This window comes from Saccopteryx bilineata, chromosome 5, assembly GCF_036850765.1.
Source record: "Saccopteryx bilineata isolate mSacBil1 chromosome 5, mSacBil1_pri_phased_curated, whole genome shotgun sequence".
NCBI lineage: Eukaryota > Metazoa > Chordata > Mammalia > Chiroptera > Emballonuridae > Saccopteryx > Saccopteryx bilineata.
Genome location: NC_089494.1, coordinates 7,024,887 through 7,047,195, shown reverse-complemented (window position 1 = coordinate 7,047,195; position 22,309 = coordinate 7,024,887). Strand labels below are relative to the sequence as shown.

At 45.6% G+C, this 22,309-nt stretch overlaps 1 protein-coding gene across 1 annotated transcript in view; it reads left to right on the top strand.

The window, feature by feature from the left end:
- The window catches only part of DIS3L2 (DIS3 like 3'-5' exoribonuclease 2), a 334,423-nt gene that overhangs the window by 40,259 nt on the left and 271,855 nt on the right, over window positions 1-22,309 (top strand). The window contains exons 2-5 of the mRNA XM_066233727.1: window positions 3,499-3,639; window positions 4,157-4,314; window positions 13,493-13,546; window positions 21,703-21,804. Coding sequence (XP_066089824.1) covers window positions 3,597-3,639; window positions 4,157-4,314; window positions 13,493-13,546; window positions 21,703-21,804 — 357 coding nt within the window. The 5' untranslated portion in view covers window positions 3,499-3,596. The remainder of the gene's footprint in view (window positions 1-3,498; window positions 3,640-4,156; window positions 4,315-13,492; window positions 13,547-21,702; window positions 21,805-22,309) is intronic.

The following is a 22,309-nucleotide window of genomic DNA, read 5'->3' as shown; positions in this document are numbered from 1 at the left end:
ACCCAACTAAATATTCTTTGACTTCCTGAGCTGGAGAGACAGGTTAGGTATAAGTCACCGCGACTGGGACACTTGCTGTGAAGGCAGGTTACAGATGCCGCCGACGTAGGGGCATCTAAGTCGAGATCTTTGTACCTCCATCTCACTTAACTGGCAGGAAACTCCCCTTCACTTTGAACTCTCTAGGACTTGATATGAAATTCCCCCTTTTCAATTCTGGCTCTTGTTTTGGGTTGTCTTTCTCCTGCTTGCAGCTCGCCCCCAAACCTTTGCCCTACCCAGGGCTGCCATTATTTGTATTCCTATTCAGTAGTGCCTGAAAACCCTGATCGTGAACTGATTTCCTTTGGAAGTTACTGTTTTGTGTGTGTGTGTGTGTGTGTGTGTGTGTGTGTAACATCTGACTTTTTGGTTCTTTCCCTCTATCTTTATTAGCTTTTTTGTTATATTTTCTGCATATTCCTCTTTGCATTTTCTAAAAGTTGCCCTAACCCAGGTTTTGTCCTAAGCCCTCTTCTCTATCAATTTATTTGCTCGTGGCCATCTCCTCTGTTCTTGAAAACTTTGGGGTACCATCTTTATGCAGATGACTGGCTAATGTGACTCTCTAAACCAGAGGTCCCCAAACTTTTTACACAGGGGGCCAGTTCACTGTCCCTCAGACCGTTGGAGGGCCGGACTATAAAAAAAACTATGAACAAATCCCTATGCACACAGCACATATCTTATTTTAAAGTAAAAAAACAAAACGGGAACAAATACAATATTTAAAATAAAGAACAAGTAAATTTAAATCAACAAACTGACCAATATTTCAATGGGAACTATGCTCCTCTCACTGACCACCAATGAAAGAGGTACCCTTCCAGAAGTGTGGTGGGGGCCGGATAAATGGCCTAAGGGGGCTGCATGTGGCCTGCGGGCCATAGTTTGGGGACCCCTGCTCTAAACTATGCTCTATTTCCCATGTGTTTTCTGTAGAGGTATAGGCACAGGTATGGATTTCCATGTATAGAGGTATATATAAAGGTATATATTTCCATGTGGGGGTATGTAATACCCCAAGTAGAATTCGTCATCTTCTCTAACTTAGTGATGTTATCATTCCCCAGTCTCCGCGTTTGAAATCTCAGGTGGTTGCCACTTCCTTGCTGTTGTCCAGATCTACCTGGTCACCAGATGGAGCGCCTTTGTCCCATGTAACATCGTGTTGAAGGTCTCTTCATTTCAGTGTCTGTCTGTACCGCTCTGGTTCAGCCCTCTCCCCCCAGTCTCTTCTCATTCTTCCCTGAGGTGCAGCAGCTGCTAGTTTTCCTCAACTGCAGCTGACTGGTCTGTCCTCTTCTGCTCATTCATGCTTCAGAAATTCCCTACTGCCTCTGAAACACGGGACTGGTTTTTTAAACCTTCTAAGTTCTTTGAATTTCCTTGCCACTGTTCCCCTTCATGTGGCTGGACTCTATCCAGATGGAATTAATGTTGCAGGAGCCTGCCTGTGTTTTTCTGTACATGTCTCTCTCTTTTTTTTTTTTTTTACAGAGACAGAGAGTGAGTCAGAGAGAGGGATAGACAGGGACAGACAGACAGGAATGGAGAGAGATGAGAAGCATCAATCATTAGTTTTTCATTGCGCGTTGCAACACCTTAGTTGTTCATTGATTGCTTTCTCATATGTGCCTTGACCACGGGCCTTCAGCAGACCGAGTAACCCCTTGCTGGAGCCAGCGACCTTGGGTTCAAGCTGGTGGACTTTTGCTCAAATCAGATGAGCCCGCGCTCAAGCTGGCGACCTCGGGGTCTTGAACCTGGGTCCTTTGCATCCCAGTCCAACGCTCTATCCACTGCGCCACCGCCTGGTCAGGCGTGTCTCTCTTTTTGTTTCATTTTGCCAGCAGTATGCTTTTCTGACATGCTCAGTTCTTTCTCACAGTCCTTCCTGCAGCTCTCGTGGATTTCCTGACCTGGCAAGTCCTTTGTCTACCGTCATATGTACATTTACCTTTACTTAAAACAAACGTCGTGCCATCACTTCCCACCTTGTATTACTTGTCAGTTCAGCATGATTTCTATAAATTACCGTTCGGGTTTCTCACTGTGCCTGTACAGGACGTTGCAGATGTATCTGTTGAATGAGCGGATGGTTGTGTTTCTGAATCGGACCATCAGATAGTCTGGACTCCTGCATGTGTCTTCCCTGCTATCTTGTTGTTTAATCTAAGACAGCGATTTTTAACCAGTGTGCTGCAAGAATTTTTAAAACATAATGTAATACCTGACTAGTCAGAGGCACTAATCTCTTTTCCTTAGATTGTCAAATAAAAAATGACAACAGCCAACACAACATAGCCACCTGATGCGAATGAAACAAAATTATATCAGTTTTCTTTTGTCAAATTGGCAAAAAATATGTTTTTTGGTGTGCCCCAGAATTTTAGTAAGTAGTTTATGTGTGCCATGGAATGAGAAAGGTTGAGAATCGCTGCTCCCAAACCACCTGTTTCTCTCCCTTCTTGCAATTTTTGACTATAGCTCTGAATCTCTTCACGTATCACTAAATGGCCTGTTATCTCTTATCTCTGTTGCTTCTCTTCTGAGCTATATTAATTTCATTTTAAAGAAAAATGACATCATTTTGGTAAAGGATGGGAAATTTGGAGGAAATGGAAGCTAGTGTTCAGAATGACATCTTGATCCATTTTATGGGAACGCATAAGGCTTTCCCATAAAAGGCTGCTTACCAGGATTTTGAAACTTTGCAAGTATGGGCTTAAATCCTGGGCTGGCGGCCAGCAGAGAGTAGAGAGTAGAAGTTGTACTGACATGTTCAGTGGCCAGGTGGGAGGTCAGGGGTCACCACAGGCCCGTCTTCCAGTCCGCGGGTCCAGGCAGCTGCCTTGTGTTTCGTAGAAGTAGCTGCATGAGCTTCTGTCTGACTGGTTTGAGGTGATGGCAGGTAAGAGTAGGGGAATAGGTGCTTAATGGCAATTTTTCCATTTTTTGAAAGCTAGCGAACCATCTGGGTTCCCTGCGTAGTTCTGGCCTGTGGTTGTGGCAGTGAATTAGGTTTTGTTGGTGAATTGTAAGGAATTGATTTCTTGGTTTTGTAGAGGAATATCATTTTGTCCAAGGTTAAACTTAGTGCCACGTCTCTTGAGGCCTAGTTTAGTGCCTATCTCATTATAGCATTTAGAGTCTTTATGCCATTTTCAAAACTGTATTCCTGCTCTTGTGTATTTCTCAAGTGAATAGAACCACAGAACTCCTTAATTTCCACTGTATTGCCCCATTTGTGGAAGTTTTTAGAGACCTGTGAAGGTGAGGGCCTTGGAAAGAGACTCCGGACAGATGGTGTGCTTGTCTGACTGCCCAGGAGCAAGTGACTCCCGGACCCAGGGAGGGTACCATGATGGCGTTGCCATCGACGTACTAAATTTCTGAGAGCACAGAGGAGGCTACCGGGTAATTGCTCCTCAGTCACTTATTTTTCTTTGGTTTCAGCTTGTGATAACCGAGCTGCTCGGGGCAGGAAGAACTCTGAGGCCGAGCGGTGGAGGCTCCCCTGGATCTGGAGAGAAGAGGCAGCCTTGGAACCAGTCATGAGCCACCCTGACTGCAGGCTGAACCTGGGAACCGCCCGAGGTAGCAGAAGGGAAAGGGCCCTGCGCTAGCAGCTGAGTCCCAGGGGAATGGAGGCACAGGGCGGGGCTTAGGACGGAGGGGCGCTATAGTTCATTTGGTGACTTGTTAAATATTCTCCCATGTTATTTATTCTAGAATTAAGTGTGGTTTCTTCCTGTCTTAATTTGTTGTTATATTGAGCACAGCTATTTAATTTCCTCTTGAAAATGGCAATCTTTTAGTAATCCCTATTTTTAAAAAGTTTGGGTCTAAAATGGAAAGCATACTGAACCCACTGCTCAGATTGTGCTCCCTGCATGGTGTGCTGCTGTAAAGCTTAAGTCTTGTCTGTGTACATTCTGGTCATGTTTTCTCACCCATTCTTTCCTTTCTGTGACAATTTGAAATCATTATCAGGGCGTTTCATTTTCTTGTTGGTCTTTTTAAATAAAAAAAAAAAGACGTAAAATATCTCCAGTTTTAAAAATACAGAGATGTTTGATTGAGGAAAGAGTTGATTATTGCCTTATGTTTCTAGGTGTGTCCTCTGTGGTTGGCCCATGTGGTGTTGGTGCTTCGCCAGGTGACAAAAAGTCAAAGAACAAGTCCACACGAGGGAAGAAAAAGAGCATATTTGAAAATTACATGTCCAAGGAGGATGTTTCAGAAGGCTTGAAGAGAGGAACACTTATCCAGGTGCTTCAATCAGACTGGAAGGTTATTCCTTGAATATGTGGAATCAGAAGGAACCTGTTCGCTTAGTACAGTGTTTACTTCTCTGTGCTTTGAGCCCTGAAGTACTATAAATGACAGAACAGGCTCAGGGCGCCCCCGTCCTTCGGCCTGCAGGGTGGTGAGAGGTAGTAAGCACCCCGAGACAGAGACAGCGTGGGCTCTGAGATCTGAGAGGAGGGAGATGTTACTTCCACTTAGGCCTATCTAGGAATGTTTTATTGGAAGGGATATTTTTGATGCAGGCCGTGGGTTGGTGCAATCTGCATAAGTAAAGGTAAGAGAAAGAACGTTATAAACGGAGGGACCAGTGTGAGCTACTCTGACAAAAGTGGGAAATAGGTTTCCGCTCCAAGAAGTAGTGACCGTTCAGTGTGCCTCGAGCACATGAAAGCTGAATGGCAGAGAACAAGGTTGAAAAGGAGACAGGAAACAGCAGCAGACAGTATTGGTTGAGTGCTTTATAGTGTACAGAATACTTTTACAAGCTAGTGCAGTGGTTTGGCTTAGCAGACGTTTATTGAGCATCCACTGTTAGCCAGACCCAGTTTCTAGTTACGAGCACGTGCATGGGTGCTCTGGCGATGAAGGTGGTGAGACTGCTTTTCTGAACTTGGAGCTGGCAGTCATGTGGGGGCAGGCAGTCGCATGACTAGACAGTTTGGGGGTAGATGGTGAGTGCTCAGCTAAGCGGGTGACCAGGGTGTGCGGGAAAATGGTCGGGGGAGCTGGGGGGTGATGTTCACTGCGGATGTTGAAGAACGACTAGTTTGGGTCCATTAAGTGATGGTGTGTGTGGGAAGAAGGTGTGGAGAGCAGTAGCACTAATGAGAACATGCACATGTGAAACAATATGGAGTAAGGCAGCTGAGGTCTCCTTAGCCGTGAAATGTGAGGTGTGCCGTAGGTAGTGAGATGGAGAGGCGAGCAGAACCACATATTTTTTGAATCAAGTTCATTTCATAATTCTTGGATTAGAAATACTGCCATGTGTTACCTGGCTCACTTGAAAATGTTGACTGTGTTCCAGTTCTCATTCTGAGAGCTCAGCTTCTATATTTGTGTTTTTGGTCAAAGATCCAGCCAATTAATAGATACTGTCATCTTTTCCTTTTTAATCACCTTTTTGTATTTACCTGTGGTCAAGTGCACATGTGATAAATATAGACTCTTGAATGGAAAACCGTTTTTAACAAATGAGTTGATCTTTCTTACTTTAGAAGTCCTGTTGGCTTTTTTTTTTTTTTAAGCTTCCCTTGGATTTCTTTGACAAGGTTTTTCTTAGGGGAGTTGGACATTGTCTACTCATCAATCCATTCACATGCTGTTTATCATTCGGCCCACAGTGAACTCGTTCTATCTCCAGTTCCTTGGCCATGTACAAGGACCCGGTTGCCTTTCCCGTTCTCCTCTTACCCTTTCCTCCAGGTGTGCTCTGCTCCCCTCAGCCTGATCTTCAGCCGTTTCTGTGAGGACCCTGCCCTCGAGTCCTCTGTGACTCCCTGGGTGCTGTTCCTGGTGCTTGGATGCCTTCCTCAGCATCCTGATGTCATCATGCTCGACCTTTAAGTCCTCATCTAAATGTCACCCCCTTTGAGAAGCCTCCCTCTGATTATCCACAGAATCAGCCGTTGCCACTTTCCTGAGGCTGACTTCTCGGTTTACCCTTGATTTTAAACTTATTACCATTTCCTGACACATATGTTTCCTCAAATAGACTGTTCACTTCCTCATGGGCAGGGTCATGTCTTATTCCCACATACCTTGCATTTGATTGATGTTTAATAAACTTATATTGAGTAAATACTTATTTACTGACTGATAAAGGACTGAGGTGCTTACTGTCTTTGAAAGGGAGTGGGGAATCTCAATTCTTAAAACTTGAAAGAAAAATTGCTTATAATTGTGCTTATAGAATTTGCACAGATAACATGAGGGAAATACTCTGCAATTGTATTGTATCAGTTTTTGTTCCTTTCTATCAATTTTAGGTTTTGCAGCAACTCTGGTAGTAAAATAAAAGAGCAGAAAGCTGATCAATATAATAACCCTCATTTCCAGGAGTTTTTAAGTGATTCCTCCTGGCTTGTGACATCGTGAGACTCTAGCCAGAGCTCCCCCCACAGATGAGAACAGTTGTTCTTTGCAGATGGGGAGAGGAATGGGTTCCAGCTATGAGGTCACTGTGTAAAATATACAACGCTGTGAATAAGGTTTTCATAGACAACGAAACAGAGTCCATCTGCCTTCTGATATGAACTTTATGTCTGCAGGCTTGATGGGTAAGGTAAGGAGCTAGACAGTACAATTTTCTGAATGCTGTTGGAGAAAATTAAACTTATTAGATAGACGTATAAGCATTTGTTAACTTCTGTATTCAGATGTAAGAATATTGTTACATTCTTTTTCTTTTCCCCACCCAGAGGAGCAAGTTTTAATGAGAGATATTGAGATATTTTAAAATAGAGGAGTATGATAATATTTTTGTGTCCTTTCAATACTTTGACCAATAATTTGAGTTTTCATTGGTGTTTTGCTCTGTGTGGAGAAGAAGAGTCCATAGTGACTAAGAAGTTTCTTTCCTGTGTTTGAAGTGACCAGCAATAACCCGTGATCATATAATGTAGTTTTGAAAAAAACTTTTGTAAACAAGTCCACACATCAAAGAATGTATGTCCTTTCTCTGTATATAGATAGGTACAGTGTTGGGAGGAGATGTTGGAAGAAATTGAGAGTTTGGGACAGACAGTCTTGGAAGGGGCTCAGGTTTGAGGTGAGACTGAAATGACATGGGTAGGAAGATGGTAGCACTGGTTGGTTTCATAATCCCAGATGTTGCTTTGTCTAAAGGTGGTTCAGGATGAGTCCCCAGAGCTGCCCAAGACATGATGTTAGAGTTCCCTCTAGAATAGAATATTGGTATAAAGCTATTATTGTAACTCAAAAGAAATTGCAGTTCAGAAAAATAGGACATGATGGCATGATTTCTAGGACCTTCTTCATTTGTTAAGGGTAAAATCAGCTGGAGGACATCTGGGTGGCATTAAAGAGGAGAGTAGAGGTGACGTTGTAGTGGACTGCCCAGTCATTCAGAAGGAACAGATGACGTTCACAACATTAATACTAGTTAGTGGTGGTGGGAGAACTTTAACTCTGCAGACATTAATTACAATAATTAGCTCAACAAATGTTTCTTGACTGCCTACGAAGTGTCAAGCATACAACAGAGAGGCAGTTCACTGGGGAGATAGGCACAAACAACTAAAGAAGCAAAGAGGAACGTATAGCCTGTGACAAGTACCATAATCACCTTTGAGGAATTGAGATCTGAAGGGTGAGAATGAGCTAGCCGTTTGAAGATTTAGGTAAAGAACAATATAGGCAGAGAGATCAGCTAGGCTAATAACAAACAGAAAAGGGCTTGGTGTTTTTGAGGGCTAAGGAGGAAGCCTGCTGGACATAGTGAACAAAGGGATTGACCATATGGGAACAGGCTGGAGAGTCAGGCAGCTGCCACATCATGTCGGGTCTCGGGCTGTGCTGAAGAGTTGGACTTTATTTAAAGAATGGTGAGGAGTCACTGAAGGGTCTTAAGCAGGGAAAGCCATGATCTGTTTTATACTTTAAAAGCATCTCTCTGGCAACTGTCAGACAAACAGACTGGACCATGTGGAAGGCTGTCAGAGTACACCAGACAAGAAAGGATGCAGACGTGACAGCGGGCGGGGTGGGGCGGGGCAGGGCGGTGGCAGCTACAGCAGAGCAATTGGTGGACGAGGGGCTGGAGCTGGCGTGCATGCCGAGGAGTTCAAGGCGGCAGGTGAGGCGACCGGAGGAGGGAAGGATGGCTCCTGAGTGTGTGGGTCGAGCAGCTGGAGGGGTGCTGTGGTTGTTCACCAGGACTGGGGGTTGGAATGTGGTGTGGGGTTTGGGGGAAGGGAGCGAAGAGGCCTGGGGTGACCACAGACAGGCCGCCCGCAGTAGTTAAGAGCAAGGACGCTGCAACCAGACTGCTTGGGCTTGAGTGTGGTGTGAGAGTGGGCGCCTCTCCACCTCAGCTTCTCTTTTGTAGAAAGAGACGGCAGTACCGCCTCATAGGGTTGCTTTGAGGGTTAAATTAGTTTGAGTAGACAGAAAGCTCTTACACCCGTGTGACACGTAGTATACTGGTATGAGTGTTATTTGCGATTGTTTTTACTGCTATAAGAGAAGCATCTGGTATTCAGCTCAGGTGGTTGCTGCCCTGTGGGATTAGCTGATGCTTCAAGAAAATCTGGAAATACATATTTATGTGTGAAATTCCTCAGTTTTGAGTATTTTCAAACATCCTGTAAGCCAAGTAAAACATGTTTGTGATTGCCAAGTTAGGCTAATTAACCCAGTTGTGTGGTATTTTTCTACAGTAACATTCAGCTCCTTGGGTTTAGGCATGGAGAAGGCAGATAGCTGGGGTCAACTGAGAGGTTTTGCTGGTTGCATATAAAGGGAAGAGTGGACCCAAGGTTCCAGGTTGGCAGGGGCAGGAGGCAACAACAGGCCATGGCTGCTAGGTAGCCAAGAAAGGGAATAAAGATAGTAGGAAGATAATGAATGATCCCATGTGGTCAGTTCCATGGGTTGGAGGTCTTAGTGAAGACAAAGAATTGCTGAAGTAGTGTTTCTACCCTCGGTGAGCTGGAAGTCCAGAAGATTTTAATCAGAAATTGTGCTACTTCATTTTTTTGTGTGTTTGGAGGTGGTGTAATTAGCAGTGAGGACAAGATTCAGGCTGTGAACATGGGAGAGAATGGCCAGGGTTGGTTGGAAGAAAAGGTGGCTAGAGTGACTGGCTTGGGTTGCCTTGTCATCTGTCTGGATGTGAGGGCCCGTTAAGTGTTTGTAGGATTGAGGGTGGAGAGGAAGACAGTGAGCTACAAGCAGAGCGTTACTGAATCGGGTACGATCAGCTTAGAAGATGACAACACTAGGAGGTATAGCAGGAGCTGTGGACATGGGGTTCAAAGGATTTGGTGGGGTGGGGGGTGGTTTGGAAAGAGAATGGAGGGGGAAGTGTTAAAGCCACAGAGGGAAAGCAAGGGGGAAACATTCTTCTCCGGCCCCTGAGATACATGGAATTGGGAGAGAGAGAGTGGTTCCCTTGAGAGCCCTCTAAGGCAGTGGTCCCCAACCTTTTTTGGGCCACGGACCGGTTTAATGTCAGAAAATATTTTCACGGACCAGCCTGTAGGGTGGGACGGATAAATGTATCATGTGACCGAGACAAGCGTCAAGAGTGAATCTTAGACGGATGTAACAGAGGGAATCTGGTCATCTTAAAAAAATAAAACATCTTTCAGACTTAAATATAAATAAAACGGAAATAATGTAAGTTATTTATTCTTTCTCTGCAGACTGGTACCAAATGGCTCACGGACTCGTACCGGTCTGCGGCCCGGGGGTTGGGGACCACTGCTTTAAGGGCAGTGCTCCTCTTAGGCGATGGCCCAGTTTCAGTTAAGTTGGGGAGGCGCAGGAGTGTTCAGAGGAGAGATGGAGCGCTCGGGAGCCTTACGGTGAAGTTCCAGGCCCAGGAAGGGGTTGAGGAGGAAGATGAGAGGTGAGGGCTTAGGGCAGGTTAGGCGGTGGTCTAAAAATACGACAGTGGAAGTCCTGGATGTTTTAGGTAAGACAAACATCTGCTGGCAGTCTCTTTTAGTTAAAAGACCATTTCTTGATATGCTTTCATGACAGCTTCTTCCTTGAGGCTGTGGAGGTGACTCTGGTCTGCTGAGAGCCTCTGTTAGAGTGTCTTCCTCCTTAGCACTATCTCTACTCTCAAAGGGGTTCCCAGGACCAGTTCTTAAGTGTACGCTCCAGTCAAATTGCATATATTTTTCTAGAACAAGGCTTCTGTCCCTCCCTGGATGCATTTACACATTAGGAAGTTTGGAATAGACAATCAAGAGTAGAATCTTTAAGGTCCTTTTAATATCTGTTCTTTAAAATAGAGCCTAATGACAGCCCTGAGCAGCCTGTCTCTCCCCCTGAGCCCAGCGGTGGCTGCTCTGAGGCTCTGTAGTTAAAGGCATGTTAAAGCAGAAGGTGTGTCATCTCTACACTTCATGTGTTAACCATTCACTGAGCTAGATGGGATGACAGAGGCACAGCAGTCGAAATCAATAAAAACTTAGGTCAGAGCCCTGGCCGGTTGGCTCAGCGGTAGAGCGTCGGCCTGGCGTGCGGAGGACCCGGGTTCGATTCCCGGCCAGGGCACACAGAAGCGCCCATTTGCTTCTCCACCCCTCCGCCGCGCTTTCCTCTCTGTCTCTCTCTTCCCCTCCCGCAGCTAAGGCTCCATTGGAGCAGAGATGGCCCGGGCGCTGGGGATGGCTCTGTGGCCTCTGCCCCAGGCGCTAGAGTGGCTCTGGTCGCAACATGGCGACGCCCCAGAGGGGCAGAGCATCGCCCCCTGGTGGGCAGAGCGTTGCCCCCTGGTGGGCGTGCTGGGTGGATCCCGGTCGGGCGCATACGGGAGTCTGTCTGTCTCTCCCTGTTTCCAGCTTCAGAAAAATGAAAAAACAAAAAAAACAAAAAAAACTTAGGTCAGAAAAAAATGGCTGCAATCAGAAAAAAAAATTTAACTTCAGTGAATTTACTTTCCTTTATTTGGAGTGTCGTCCCCTCATTAGACTGTGAGCTCTGTGAGGACGGAGACTATGCCTACCTTCCAGGGTGACTCGTGACCTAGCATCGTGTCTTCATGCTGCTCATCAGGAAGTATTGGTGCAGTGAGTGGATGGATATTTAGGATAAGCTTTTCCCCTCCCTCCCCTCCGCAGGAAACAGCTGTCGTGGAAGTGAAAATTGCCAGGACATTCATAAACAGGGTCTGGCCTCAGCAAGCGCCACCAGCCTTCCCTTCCGCCTTCTCTGTCCCGACGCAGTGTCACTGCTGACGGGCATGGAGCGTCTGCCCCCTCGCTCACTCTGACTCGCAGTGCCCCCTGCCTGTATTTCCTTGCTGATTTATTGGCGAATTCTGATGTATCGGACCCCGTTTTGGGGCCTTTCCTAGTGCCGCCAGCTGGAAGAAAGCTGTGCCCTCTCGGCGTTCACACTTGACCTGGGACGAGGACTGCGCTTGGTCATCACTCTCTGTCCCACACTGTGTGTCTCCGGGTCCTGAACGTAGAATTCAAGAAGGAATTGTTGAATTAAGGGCTGAATGAGCATTTGTAGTCTCATTGGGATGTTAATGGCAGTATACACTGTTGCATGGAAATTTGTAATTTAAACATAGTGCTCTAGTGAAAGAAAGAGTTATTTTCTGCTTTATTTTATGCCCTCACTTATTTTGTTATGTATCTTTGAGTCTTTCAACATTTTAGGGGGAAATGTTATTTAAAACACTTTCTCAAGACACTCTTTGAGTCTGGCTCTTAGGAAAATAACTGCCTCCGTCCATGTGTTCTGGTGGCCTTCAGTGCAGCTGGGACGCTGGGGAGGTTACAGCTTCCTGCAAGCGCCTGAAAGACTGAACTGTGACTGACGACGGCCCCCACTTGCAGCCGGTGCATGAATAGAGGCAGCCCCTGACTGGCGCTGGGATAATACGGAGTTGAAGGCAGACTGGGTGGCCGGGCTGTGGGAGCCAGGATTCCCATTCATATTAAGAGCTGGTTCTGGGCCCTAACCGGTTGGCTCAGCGGTAGAGCGTCGGCCTGGCGTGCGGGGGACCCGAGTTCGATTCCCGGCCAGGGCACATAGGAGAAGCACCCATTTGCTTTTCCACCCCCACCCCCTCCTTCCTCTCTGTCTCTCTCTTCCCCTCCCGCAGCCAAGGCTCCATTGGAGCAAAGATGGCCCAGGAGCTGGGGATGGCTCCTTGGCCTCTGCCCCAGGCGCTAGAGTGGCTCTGGTCGCGGTAGAGCGATGCCCCGGAGGGGCAGAGCGTCGCCCCTGGTGGGCGTGCCGGGTGGATCCCGGTCGGGCGCATGCGGGAGTCTGACTGTCTCTCCCTGTTTCCAGCTTCAGAAAAATACAAAAAAAAAAAAAAAAAAAAAAAAAAAAGCTGGTTCTGGGCCATTTTGAATTGTTGACTCATTCAGCTCTGCAGAGGGGCCAGAGTAGAGCGTATGCACCTCATCCCTTGAGGCTACGTATCCAGGTTGGCAATCAACCTGCATCACTTTGAGAATTGTCTCAGAAATCAGCAATTGTGGAAAGGTCTGAGAGAAGTAAAAAGGCCATTATGGAGGGAGGCGTAATCCCCTGATCACCTTGTTCTTTTTTTTTTTTTTTTTTTTTTGTATTTCTCCGAAGTTAGAAGCGGGGAGGCAGTCAGACTCCCGCATGCGCCTGACCAAGATCCACCTGGCATGCCCACCGGGGGCCAGTGCTCTGCCCTACTGGTGCACTGTTCCATTGTGGCTGGAGCCATTCTAGCACCTGAGGTGGAGGCCACAGAGCCATCCTCAGTCCCTGGGCCAACCTTGCTCCAATGGAACCTTGGCTGCGGGAGGGGAAGAGAGAGATAGAGAGGAGGGAGGGGGGAAGGGTGGAGAAGCAGATGAGCGCTTCTCCTATGTGCCCTGGCCAGGAATTGAACCTGGGACTTTCATACTCTGGGCCAATGCTCAACTGCTGAGCCAGCCGGCTAGGTCATGATCACCTTATTCTTAAAGTAAAAAATTTAAATTTGAAGACTAGCATCTAGGGGCCCATAAAATCCCAATGGCCGCCACTTTCCCACTCCACGGCAAGCCCTGTGGCTTCTCACCTCTGCCTGTTTCACAGCAGGCACCGTTCTTTATTCCTTAAAGTAAAAAATTTAAATTTGAAGACTAGCATCTAGGGGCCCATAAAATCCCAATGGCCGCCACTTTCCCACTCCACGGCAAGCCCTGTGGCTTCTCACCTCTGCCTGTTCACAGCAGGCACCCGTGTGAGTGGACTTTCAGTTGTAGATGGACCCTGTGTCACAGAGCCCAGTACCAGGCATGTCCGTGCGTTCAGCCAGTGGTTCTCATGATTCGACTTGTTTTCTGGATTGAACTATTTAATTAACTTAAACCCTTTTTTTTAATTGGAGAATAAAATAAATACTGAAAAATCATGTATATAACTAGTCAAATTTTCATACATTTTATTTTTTATCTTAAAGGGCGTATTGAGAATTAATCCAAAGAAGTTTCATGAAGCCTTCATTCCTTCCCCGGTAAGTTCAATCATTTTATAATAAACTTAGTGTCACATTCAATTTTTTAGATGTGCACTAAAACTGACATGATATGTTCTAACTGAAAAGCAGAATAGTAAAACAAAACTGAGGACGAGCAAAGATTTGTTTCAAACCTAAATAAACAAAATGTGCCTTTGGTTAACAGCCCCTTCTGTCAGTCTTAAAATCATGCTACAAATGAACGGGATGGCATTTGTCACTGGGCTGCAGGGCGCTGCGCCCACGCCGACACCCACCAGTTCGGGTAACTAGACGTTCTTGGTTTATAGCTTAAAAGGATTTATGGGTTTTCCACTGATTTGAGTTAATCTTTCCTAAGCAAATATGCTATCTACTTTCAATCTACTGCATGAGCTAATCTGCAAATTTGTCCAAAAATAATGTGGTAATGCTTTTTCTTTTCTGGTCAGAGCCTCTCGCATGGCGCTGTGCAGGTGAGTGAGAGGACATGGCGCGAGGCCCGGAGCCGTGGGTCTGTGTGCTGTCCCCGCGGGCATGACTCAGTTTCACAGGCTCTCCCCTCCTGGGCAGTGCACGCCGCCTCCAGTGAGCAGCGAGTCCATGCGAGGCCTGCCTGCGTCGAGCTGGGAGAGCAGTGTTCTTCCGTTCCCGACCGGACTGTTCCGGACGCCGTAAATAGGACGGCAGTGGGATTACAGAGTTCTCAAGGTGGAAGAGACCATAGGAATAGACTTCTGTTTGTGGATGAGAAAATGGAATATGTACATTTCAGTTAACGTATTTCCTTATGTTACACAACAGGTTTAGCGAGAATACGAGTTTAGTCGTGTACTTCACAGGCAGTGTTGTTCTTACAGTGACCTTAAGACCTAGTCTCAAGTTCAGTTTGGTTCTTTTTTTTCCCCTTCCCCTCTAGAAGCCAAGGATTCACATTTGTCTCTCAAGTTTAGGTCTCACCCATTGGATTAGATAAAAAGTGTCACTGACACAAACATCAAGGGCTGGCAAGGATGTGGGGTAACGGGACCCTCCTTGTGCTCTTGGTGGGAGTGTAAATTGGTTCAGCTGCTGTAGAAAACAGGATAGAGGTTCCTCAAATATTAATAATTAAAAATAGAACTCTCTTATGACTTAGCAGTTCCCCTTCTGGGTATTTATCTGAAGCAATCTAAACACTAATTGGAAAAGATATACACACCCCTATGTTCATTTCAGCATTTTCCAGTAGCCGAGATATGGGAGCAACCAGAGTGTCCACTGAAAGATGACTGGGTACATATACACAGTGGACTATGACTCAGCCATAAGAAAGAATGAAATCTTGCCATTACAACAGCATGGATGGACCTAGACGGTATTAGGATAAGTGAAATAAATCAAACAAAGACAAATACCTTATGATTTAATTTATATGTGGAATCTAAAAGTGAAATAAACAAACAGAAGGAAACTCAAATATAGAGAACAAATTGATGGTTGTCAGAAGGATGGGGGTTGGGTGGCTGGGTGAAAAAGTGGAGCAGCTAGGAAGTACAAATTGGTAGTTGTAATTCAGTCGGGGATGAAAGTACAGCATAGGGAATATAGTCAATAATATTGTAAAAACTATGGTCTCAGATGGGTATCAGTCTTACGAGGTGTTCACTTCGTAAGTTATATAAATGTCTAACCGCTATGCTGGACATATGAAACATAATATTGTATGTAATTGAAAAAAAAAGTATTACTGACACGTCACATTGTTCTCTCTGAGTCATATTCCATTCTGTGTCAGAACATGGTTATGTGCTGGTCTTGTAGAATTGAGGGTCAGCTTGGAGGTGGTAACTTAGCTGCAGGAGCAGTTCCATCATACGGTGGAAGCACATTTTACACAGGTGTTAGATTCCAGAGTTTGCAAAAGGGGAAAATCACATTCAGTAGTCATAAAAATGACCCATGCATCTCTTAGGAGGATGCCATGCCGGAGACAGTTAAGCCATCTCTCAGTAAGTCCAGTACCCATCTGACAGCATGACCAGTGTTTTCTCCACCTTAGAAAGAGCGACTGTCACTTCATTGGTGTACCAAAGAAGTGTGATTATATTGGTGTGAAAAATATGGGTTCTTGGGTGTGGGACTCACAGCCAGTGTAGTAAGGAGTTCATCCTGAGACGCCTCTGGGACCGAGCAGGCCCCCGGTCTCCCGTCTCCTGTGCACACTGAGACTTGCTCTCACTGATGGGGGTGGTAAGGGAACGACACACAGCATTTTGAAAATCTTCCTGCTGGCTCTCTCTTCCCGGAGCACAGAGTATCGCATTCCTTAAGTTAGATCCCTGTTAGGTGGCTCCTGACAAGTGTGAGGCATAGGACAAAGGTAGAAAGGAGGCACGCACACCTTATATTGAGTATTTAAAGGTTAAATATCGCACTAATAAACTGTTAGGTAAACTATGTCGTGACAAAATATATTTCTTGTCAAATATACTTTCCACAGACCTCCTAGATTTGCATGTGGACTTCTCAGACTCTGGAGGTGTGTGCCGAAATGTGCTTGCACGGCGAGTCCCTGGTCTGCCCACCTCCCTTCCCAGTCTCGACCCTGTCCCCTGTGCTCTCCACCCCCATTCCGCAAGGGGCCTTCCATGCACCGATGTGGGCATCTTACCCCACATGTCCAGGCTCTGTCTGTAACCCGGGGAAATACCCACCCTTTAGCCACCTGTCAAATCCAGGGCACACCACCCATGATGTGGGCTGCCTTCAGGAAGACAGGCCTGGGGAAGATGCCAGTGCATGCCCTGGAAGTGGGCTTGGGGCTGAGTGCAAACGGGGACGCCCATCCATGTGGCCCCGAGGACTGCTGATGGGGTGGGGTGTGGCTGAGGGGAGGGCCAGAGCAGAGGTCCTCTAAAGTGTGAGGCCTAGTAAGGTTATTGGAACTTAAATGTATGTGAATTAAATTTGTAAGTGATGGTCACCACTGTTTAGTCTGGCTTGTTCAAAGAAGTTGAGAAGCAAAAGTTATTGGTGTTTCAACAGCTCAAACTGTTCTACTTGAGATTGTATTCCTGGCATGTCCTATTTACACTTTCGGATAGTTGTGATATTAGGATTGGCTTATTTCTGTCCCTCTTTTATTCTCCCATCTGGTCACTGATGGAATAGTAATATTGCCACAGAGGGAGGAAAAACGCTGAATGGTTCACCTTTAAGTAATTCAGGATAGACTATAAAAAGCTCTGTCAAGGCTCATTTGCAAGTTATTGTAGATACTCTGGCAGACACTAGAACAATCCTGCATTTTAGTTTTGTGGGGTCTTTGGTCAGTTTCAGGTTTCAGAAGCATTATAAAAAGTAATAGGAGAGAGAGATAGTAGAGGCAATAAATTACATGTAGCTAGCCCTGGCCGATGGCTCGGTTGGTTAGAGCAGGGGTAGTCAACCTCTTTATACCTACTGCCCACTTTTGTATCTCTGTTAGTAGTAAAATTTTCTAACCGCCCACCGGTTCCACAGTAATGGTGATTTATAAAGTAGGGAAGTAACTTTGCTTTATAAAATTTATAAAGCAGAGTTACAGCAAGTTAAAGCATATAATAATAATTACTTACCAAGTACTTTATGTGGGATTTTTGCTAAGTTTGGCAGAAAAAAATCTTTTTTTTTTTTCTGTATTTTTCTGAAGCCGGAAACGAGGAGAGACAGTCAGACAGACTCCCGCATGCGCCCGACTGGGATCCACCCGGCACGCCCACCAGGGGGCGACACTCTGCCCGCCAGGGGGCGATGCTCTGCCCTCTGGGGCGTCGCTCTGTCGCGACCAGAGCCACTCCAGCGCCTGGGGCAGAGGCCGAGGAGCCATCCCCAGCGCCTGGGCCATCTCTGCTCCAGTGGAACCTCTGCTGCGGGAGGGGAAGAGAGAGACAGAGAGGAAGGAGAGGGGGAGGGGTGGAGAAGCAGATGGGCGCTTCTCTTGTGTGCCCTGGCTGGGAATCGAACCCGGGACTTCTGCACGCCAGGCCGACGCTCTACCACTGAGCCAACCGGCCGGGGCCTTTTTTTTTTGTATTTTTCTGAAGTTGGAAATGGGGAGGCAGTCAGACAGACTCCCGCATGCGCCCGACAGGGATCCACTGGGCATGCCCACCAGGGGGCGATGCTCTGCCCATCCGAGGCGTCGCTCTGTTGCAACCAGAACCATTCTGGCGCCTGAGGCAGAGGCCATGGAGTCATCCTCAGTGCCCGGGCCAACTTTGCTCCAGTGGAGCCTTGGCTGCTGGAGAGGAAGAGAGAGACAGAGAGGAAGGAGAGGGGGAGGGGTGGAGAAGCAGATGGGCACTTCTCTTGTGTGCCCTGGCCAGGAATTGAACCTGGGACTCCTGCATGCCAGGCCGACGCTCTACCACTGAGCCAACCTGCCAGGGCTGAAAAAAATCTTTATAAAACAACTTACTATAGTTAAATCTATCTTTTAATTTATACTTTGGTTGCTCCGCTACTACCAACCATGAAAGCTGGAATGCCCACTAGTGGGTGGTAGGGACCAGGTTGACTACCACTGGTTTTGAGCATTGTCCAGAAGAGCAGAGGTTGCCAGTTCAATCCCTGGTCAGGGCACATACAAGATCAGACTGATGTTCCTATCTCTCTATCTCTCCCCGTTCTTCTCTCTCTAAAATCAATAAAATATCATTAAATTACATGTAACTAAATCCCACCACTAGTCTGGATTTCTGAGTACACATAACTCATGTTCACGTCAAGTGTGAACTTGTATGAACTGGTGAAATGCTCACAGGTAGACCAGGAGGCGGGATGTCAGAACCAGGCCTGGATGTTTCTGTCCCCTGCGTTAGCAAAGAGGCTAAAGACAATAGTTAATATCAAAGAAGATATAGCCTCTGCTCTGACAATAACAGGAGGTATTTTTTTTTTTTGTAAAATGAGAGGATGGATTAAATATTGTCTAATGTTCCTCATAGCCTTAAAATTCTAAAGTTTTTGGAGAGTCAAAAATAGACTGGATTTGATGAAATTGTGTAGGGTTTTTTTGTTTTTTGTTTTTTTACAGAGACAGTCAGAGAGAGGGATAGATAGGGACAGACAGACAGGAACGGAAAGAGATGAGAAGCATCAATCATCAGTTTTTTGTTGTGACACCTTAGTTGTTCATTGATTGCTTTCTCATATGTGCCTTGACCATGGGCCTTCAGCAGACCGAGTAAACCCTTGCTCAAACCAGAGACCTTGGGTCCAAGCTGGTGAGCTTTGCTCAAACCAGATGGGCCCATGCTCAAGCTGGCGACCTCAGGGTCTCGAATCTGGGTCTTCCGCATCCCAGTCCCATGCTCTATACACTGCGCCACCGCCTGGTCAGGCTGTGTAGGTTTATTTTTATTGACTCTAGAAAATGTAAACTTAAACAATGTTGTTTGTTACGTTCAAATATCTACTTAAGTCACTAGGCTAGCAACAATGACTTGATCATCAGGTATAAAAAGTACTTTGTTTTTGGGGAACTTGACTTAGTCATAATTTCTACTGATAGAAAGGCAATTTTCATTTTCTTTTTAATTTTCATTTTCTTATGGCAAACACAACATATATGGGATAAGTCACTTTTATGTGGAACTGCCAGTCTTCTGGGATTCTGAATAAAAGTAAGATAGAATAAAACCATGTGATGCTTTAGAAATCAAGATGATTGGATATTATTGAGACGCGTTTTTATCCTATTTGGGCATAAGATAAAAAGGAGAAATGAACCTGATGTAAAAACTTGGCTTTTTACAAAAAGCTAAGTTTCCATTTTGAGTTATGTCGATATAAGAAGTTTTGCAATTTTTTGTTGCATCTTGTCATGGGAGGCACTCTTTGTATATCTGTGGAATTTACTTCTGATCCAAAAGGAGCCATTCCGTTGACGGAGGATACTCCAACCATCTTGGCATATGCGGTCGTCCTTCCTGCTCCAGCTGCCCACGTGTTTAGTTAGATTGCTCGGGACCCTGCTTATTTCCTCTAGGGTTGTTTATTATCCGTTTTTCTTCCATCTTCCCTCCCCTCCCCTCCCCTCCTCTCTCCCTTCCTCCCTTCCTCCCTTCCTCCCCTCCCTCCCCTCCCTCCCTCCATCCCTTCCTCCCTCCCTCCCTCCCTTCTTCCTTCCCTCCCTCCATCTCTTCCTCCCTCCCTCCCTTCCTTCTTCCTTCCCTCCCTCTTTTCTTTTCTTTTTTCTCTTTTCTCTTTCTTTCTTTCTTTCTTTCTTTCTTTCTTTCTTCTTTTAAATATTCTTTCTGATGGGTAAAGCATGTCTTCTGACACTCAAATAAAGGGCTGAACATTTTGGCCTTAAAAAGTAGTTAAAAGGGATGACTCAAATTTTTAATACTGAGGTGTTCCCAAGTTTCATATCTTTAAGAGATTCTGCAACAGACACAGACTTCTGAATGGGTGAAGTAAATACTGGGTGGTGACGCAGTACTTGTAGATTTGTGTATCATCTGAGACCACTCCGTTCTGCTTCTCTTGGTTTCGGTGTCCTGGGATAGAACCATGACAGTACCAGTGTCTTGTCTTGAGTCTCTGTGCTGTGTAACGGTGGTGCAGCTGCTAACGGAAGAGGCATCTCATTGCATATGTTTTGACACATGCTAATGGGTCGGATGACCTACATGCAGACAGCTCTTTTTCATTCTTAGGCAGTGGGACACATCCGGTTGCTCTGAGAACTGCAGAAGGCAGTGATTAATGATGTGCCACACTCAGTTGTTCACTCTCTGTGTCCTGGTTGCCTCTTTCTCCTTCTGAGAAGCTTGTCTGGAGGTCAGCTGCAGTAATTCTGTGTTTGTGGCTAACATGGTAGCTGTTCCTCAGGGACTAGGGTGGGTCAGGTTTGGCAAAGATGCAGGTCACAGCTGCCAGCCCATGGCTCCATTGGACACTGAACAGAAAGACTGTTCTAAAAGATCTCCAATGGTTTGTAACTGGAAACTATAAAAATTGCTGAGTGTCTAAAATCCCACGGGGGTGGTGAATTTGGAATGCTAATTTTAACTTTGACTAAAATGTCATAGTAATCACCTGCAGTCGTCTGTTGAGTGTTAAATCCATTCTATATCAAGTGTCTGTTAGAAACTTTAGCGTTTCCAAGCCTGTTTGCTATTACCTCCTGTAAGAACGTTTTACTTCTCTCCTATCCTCTGAAAAGAAGCATGTAGTATAAACTTTCAGAAGGATAAAAGAATAAGAGAGTACATGTTCGCATTTTTGTGATGAAACATTTTGAAAATACTTAATTTTGTCAGTTGCTGTTGAAAGCATGCTTTTCCTTCGCTGCCTCTTGCATTTGAGTGTTTTTGTAAAGTAATCTGGCACTAATTTTAGTAATCAAGACCAGGGGAGTTCACTGGGGCGACATGTTTACAAGCATGGAAGCATGTGGTTCCGGGTGAAGGTGTCCGTGCCTTGTAGCATTCACGGTTTGGGGTTTACTCTGCTCCCGTCAGTGAGAGAGGTAGAGGATGGGAATGCTTTATGAATCTCCTTTTATGCCCCTTCCCTTTTCTTCTTGTTTTCTACTTAGGTCCCCATAAAAACAAGCCCGGTTTTCTCTCTAGCACTTGCCTGGGGGGGGGGTCTGGGGAGTATGATTTTGCTGGTTTCCTCTTCGAAAACTCACGTTCCAGCTGGTTGCTGCTCTTGTTCTTGGTGTTCTTGAGGGACTATATGTTGGTTTTCTGTTTTCTTGCTAACCTTCATTTATTTTTACTTTTACCCTTATTTTAAAAAATTCAGCTATTGTAGAAAATGTAACAGCATGCTTTCTTTTATTTGAAACTAAAACGTATAAAAGGATAACTTACTCCTTTCTTATTTCACTTATGAAAGCATACAATCCCAGGTTTTTACTTCCTGTGTTTGTTTGTTTTTGGCCTGTCTGTAGGAGATCTTCTCTTCCTTGGTGATTTTTATTTAGTCTTCTGTCAGTCTGCTCTTACATGTTCATCCCCACTTCTGTTAGGTCCGAGGAGACCGAGACCTCCCTAGGTCTGCCTGTGGCTATATACCAGTCAGTATCCCTGGTAAACCGGGGACAGGTTGTGGGGTCTACAGTTTTTAAACCAAGGAAGTAATTTTTGGTTTCAAGCTTTGGTCAGCTGATTATTTTCTTTCTTTCTCCAACCTAGGATGGCGATCGAGACATTTTTATTGACGGGGTTGTTGCACGAAATAGAGCCTTGAACGGGGATCTGGTAGTTGTGAAGCTGCTTCCTCAGGAGCAGTGGAAGGTGAGTTAAATGTTCACTTTCTAATGGTAGACTTCTCAGGGCCCCTCCCATTCCAGGGTGCCTCAGCGAGGCATTATTGGGCCCTTATGGCCCTGTGGTTGCCTCAGAAACAGGCCACGTAATGCTTGGGACATCAAAACATCTGGTGAACAGACATGGAATGATTTGCATTGTTTTCTCCGCTTTCTCCCTGTGATCTGTCTTCCCTGTCACGTGCTTTGCAAATTATATAACCTCTGTGTGCTTCAGATGCCTCCTCCGTAAAATGGGAATGATCATAGTACCTATTTCCTAGGTTTGTCATGAGGATTAAATGAGAATACCTGTAAAAATCTTAGAATGGTGCTGGGTCAATGATAGCAGCTCAAGAAATGTTAATTCTTAATATTGATAATTTGTCCAGACATATGAGAAGTATTACCTTATACCAGAGCTCTGTTGAGGCATAAGTTTAATTCTTTTTTTTTAATCTGACAGAGTGAGAGTAATTGAGTTAGATCTATGT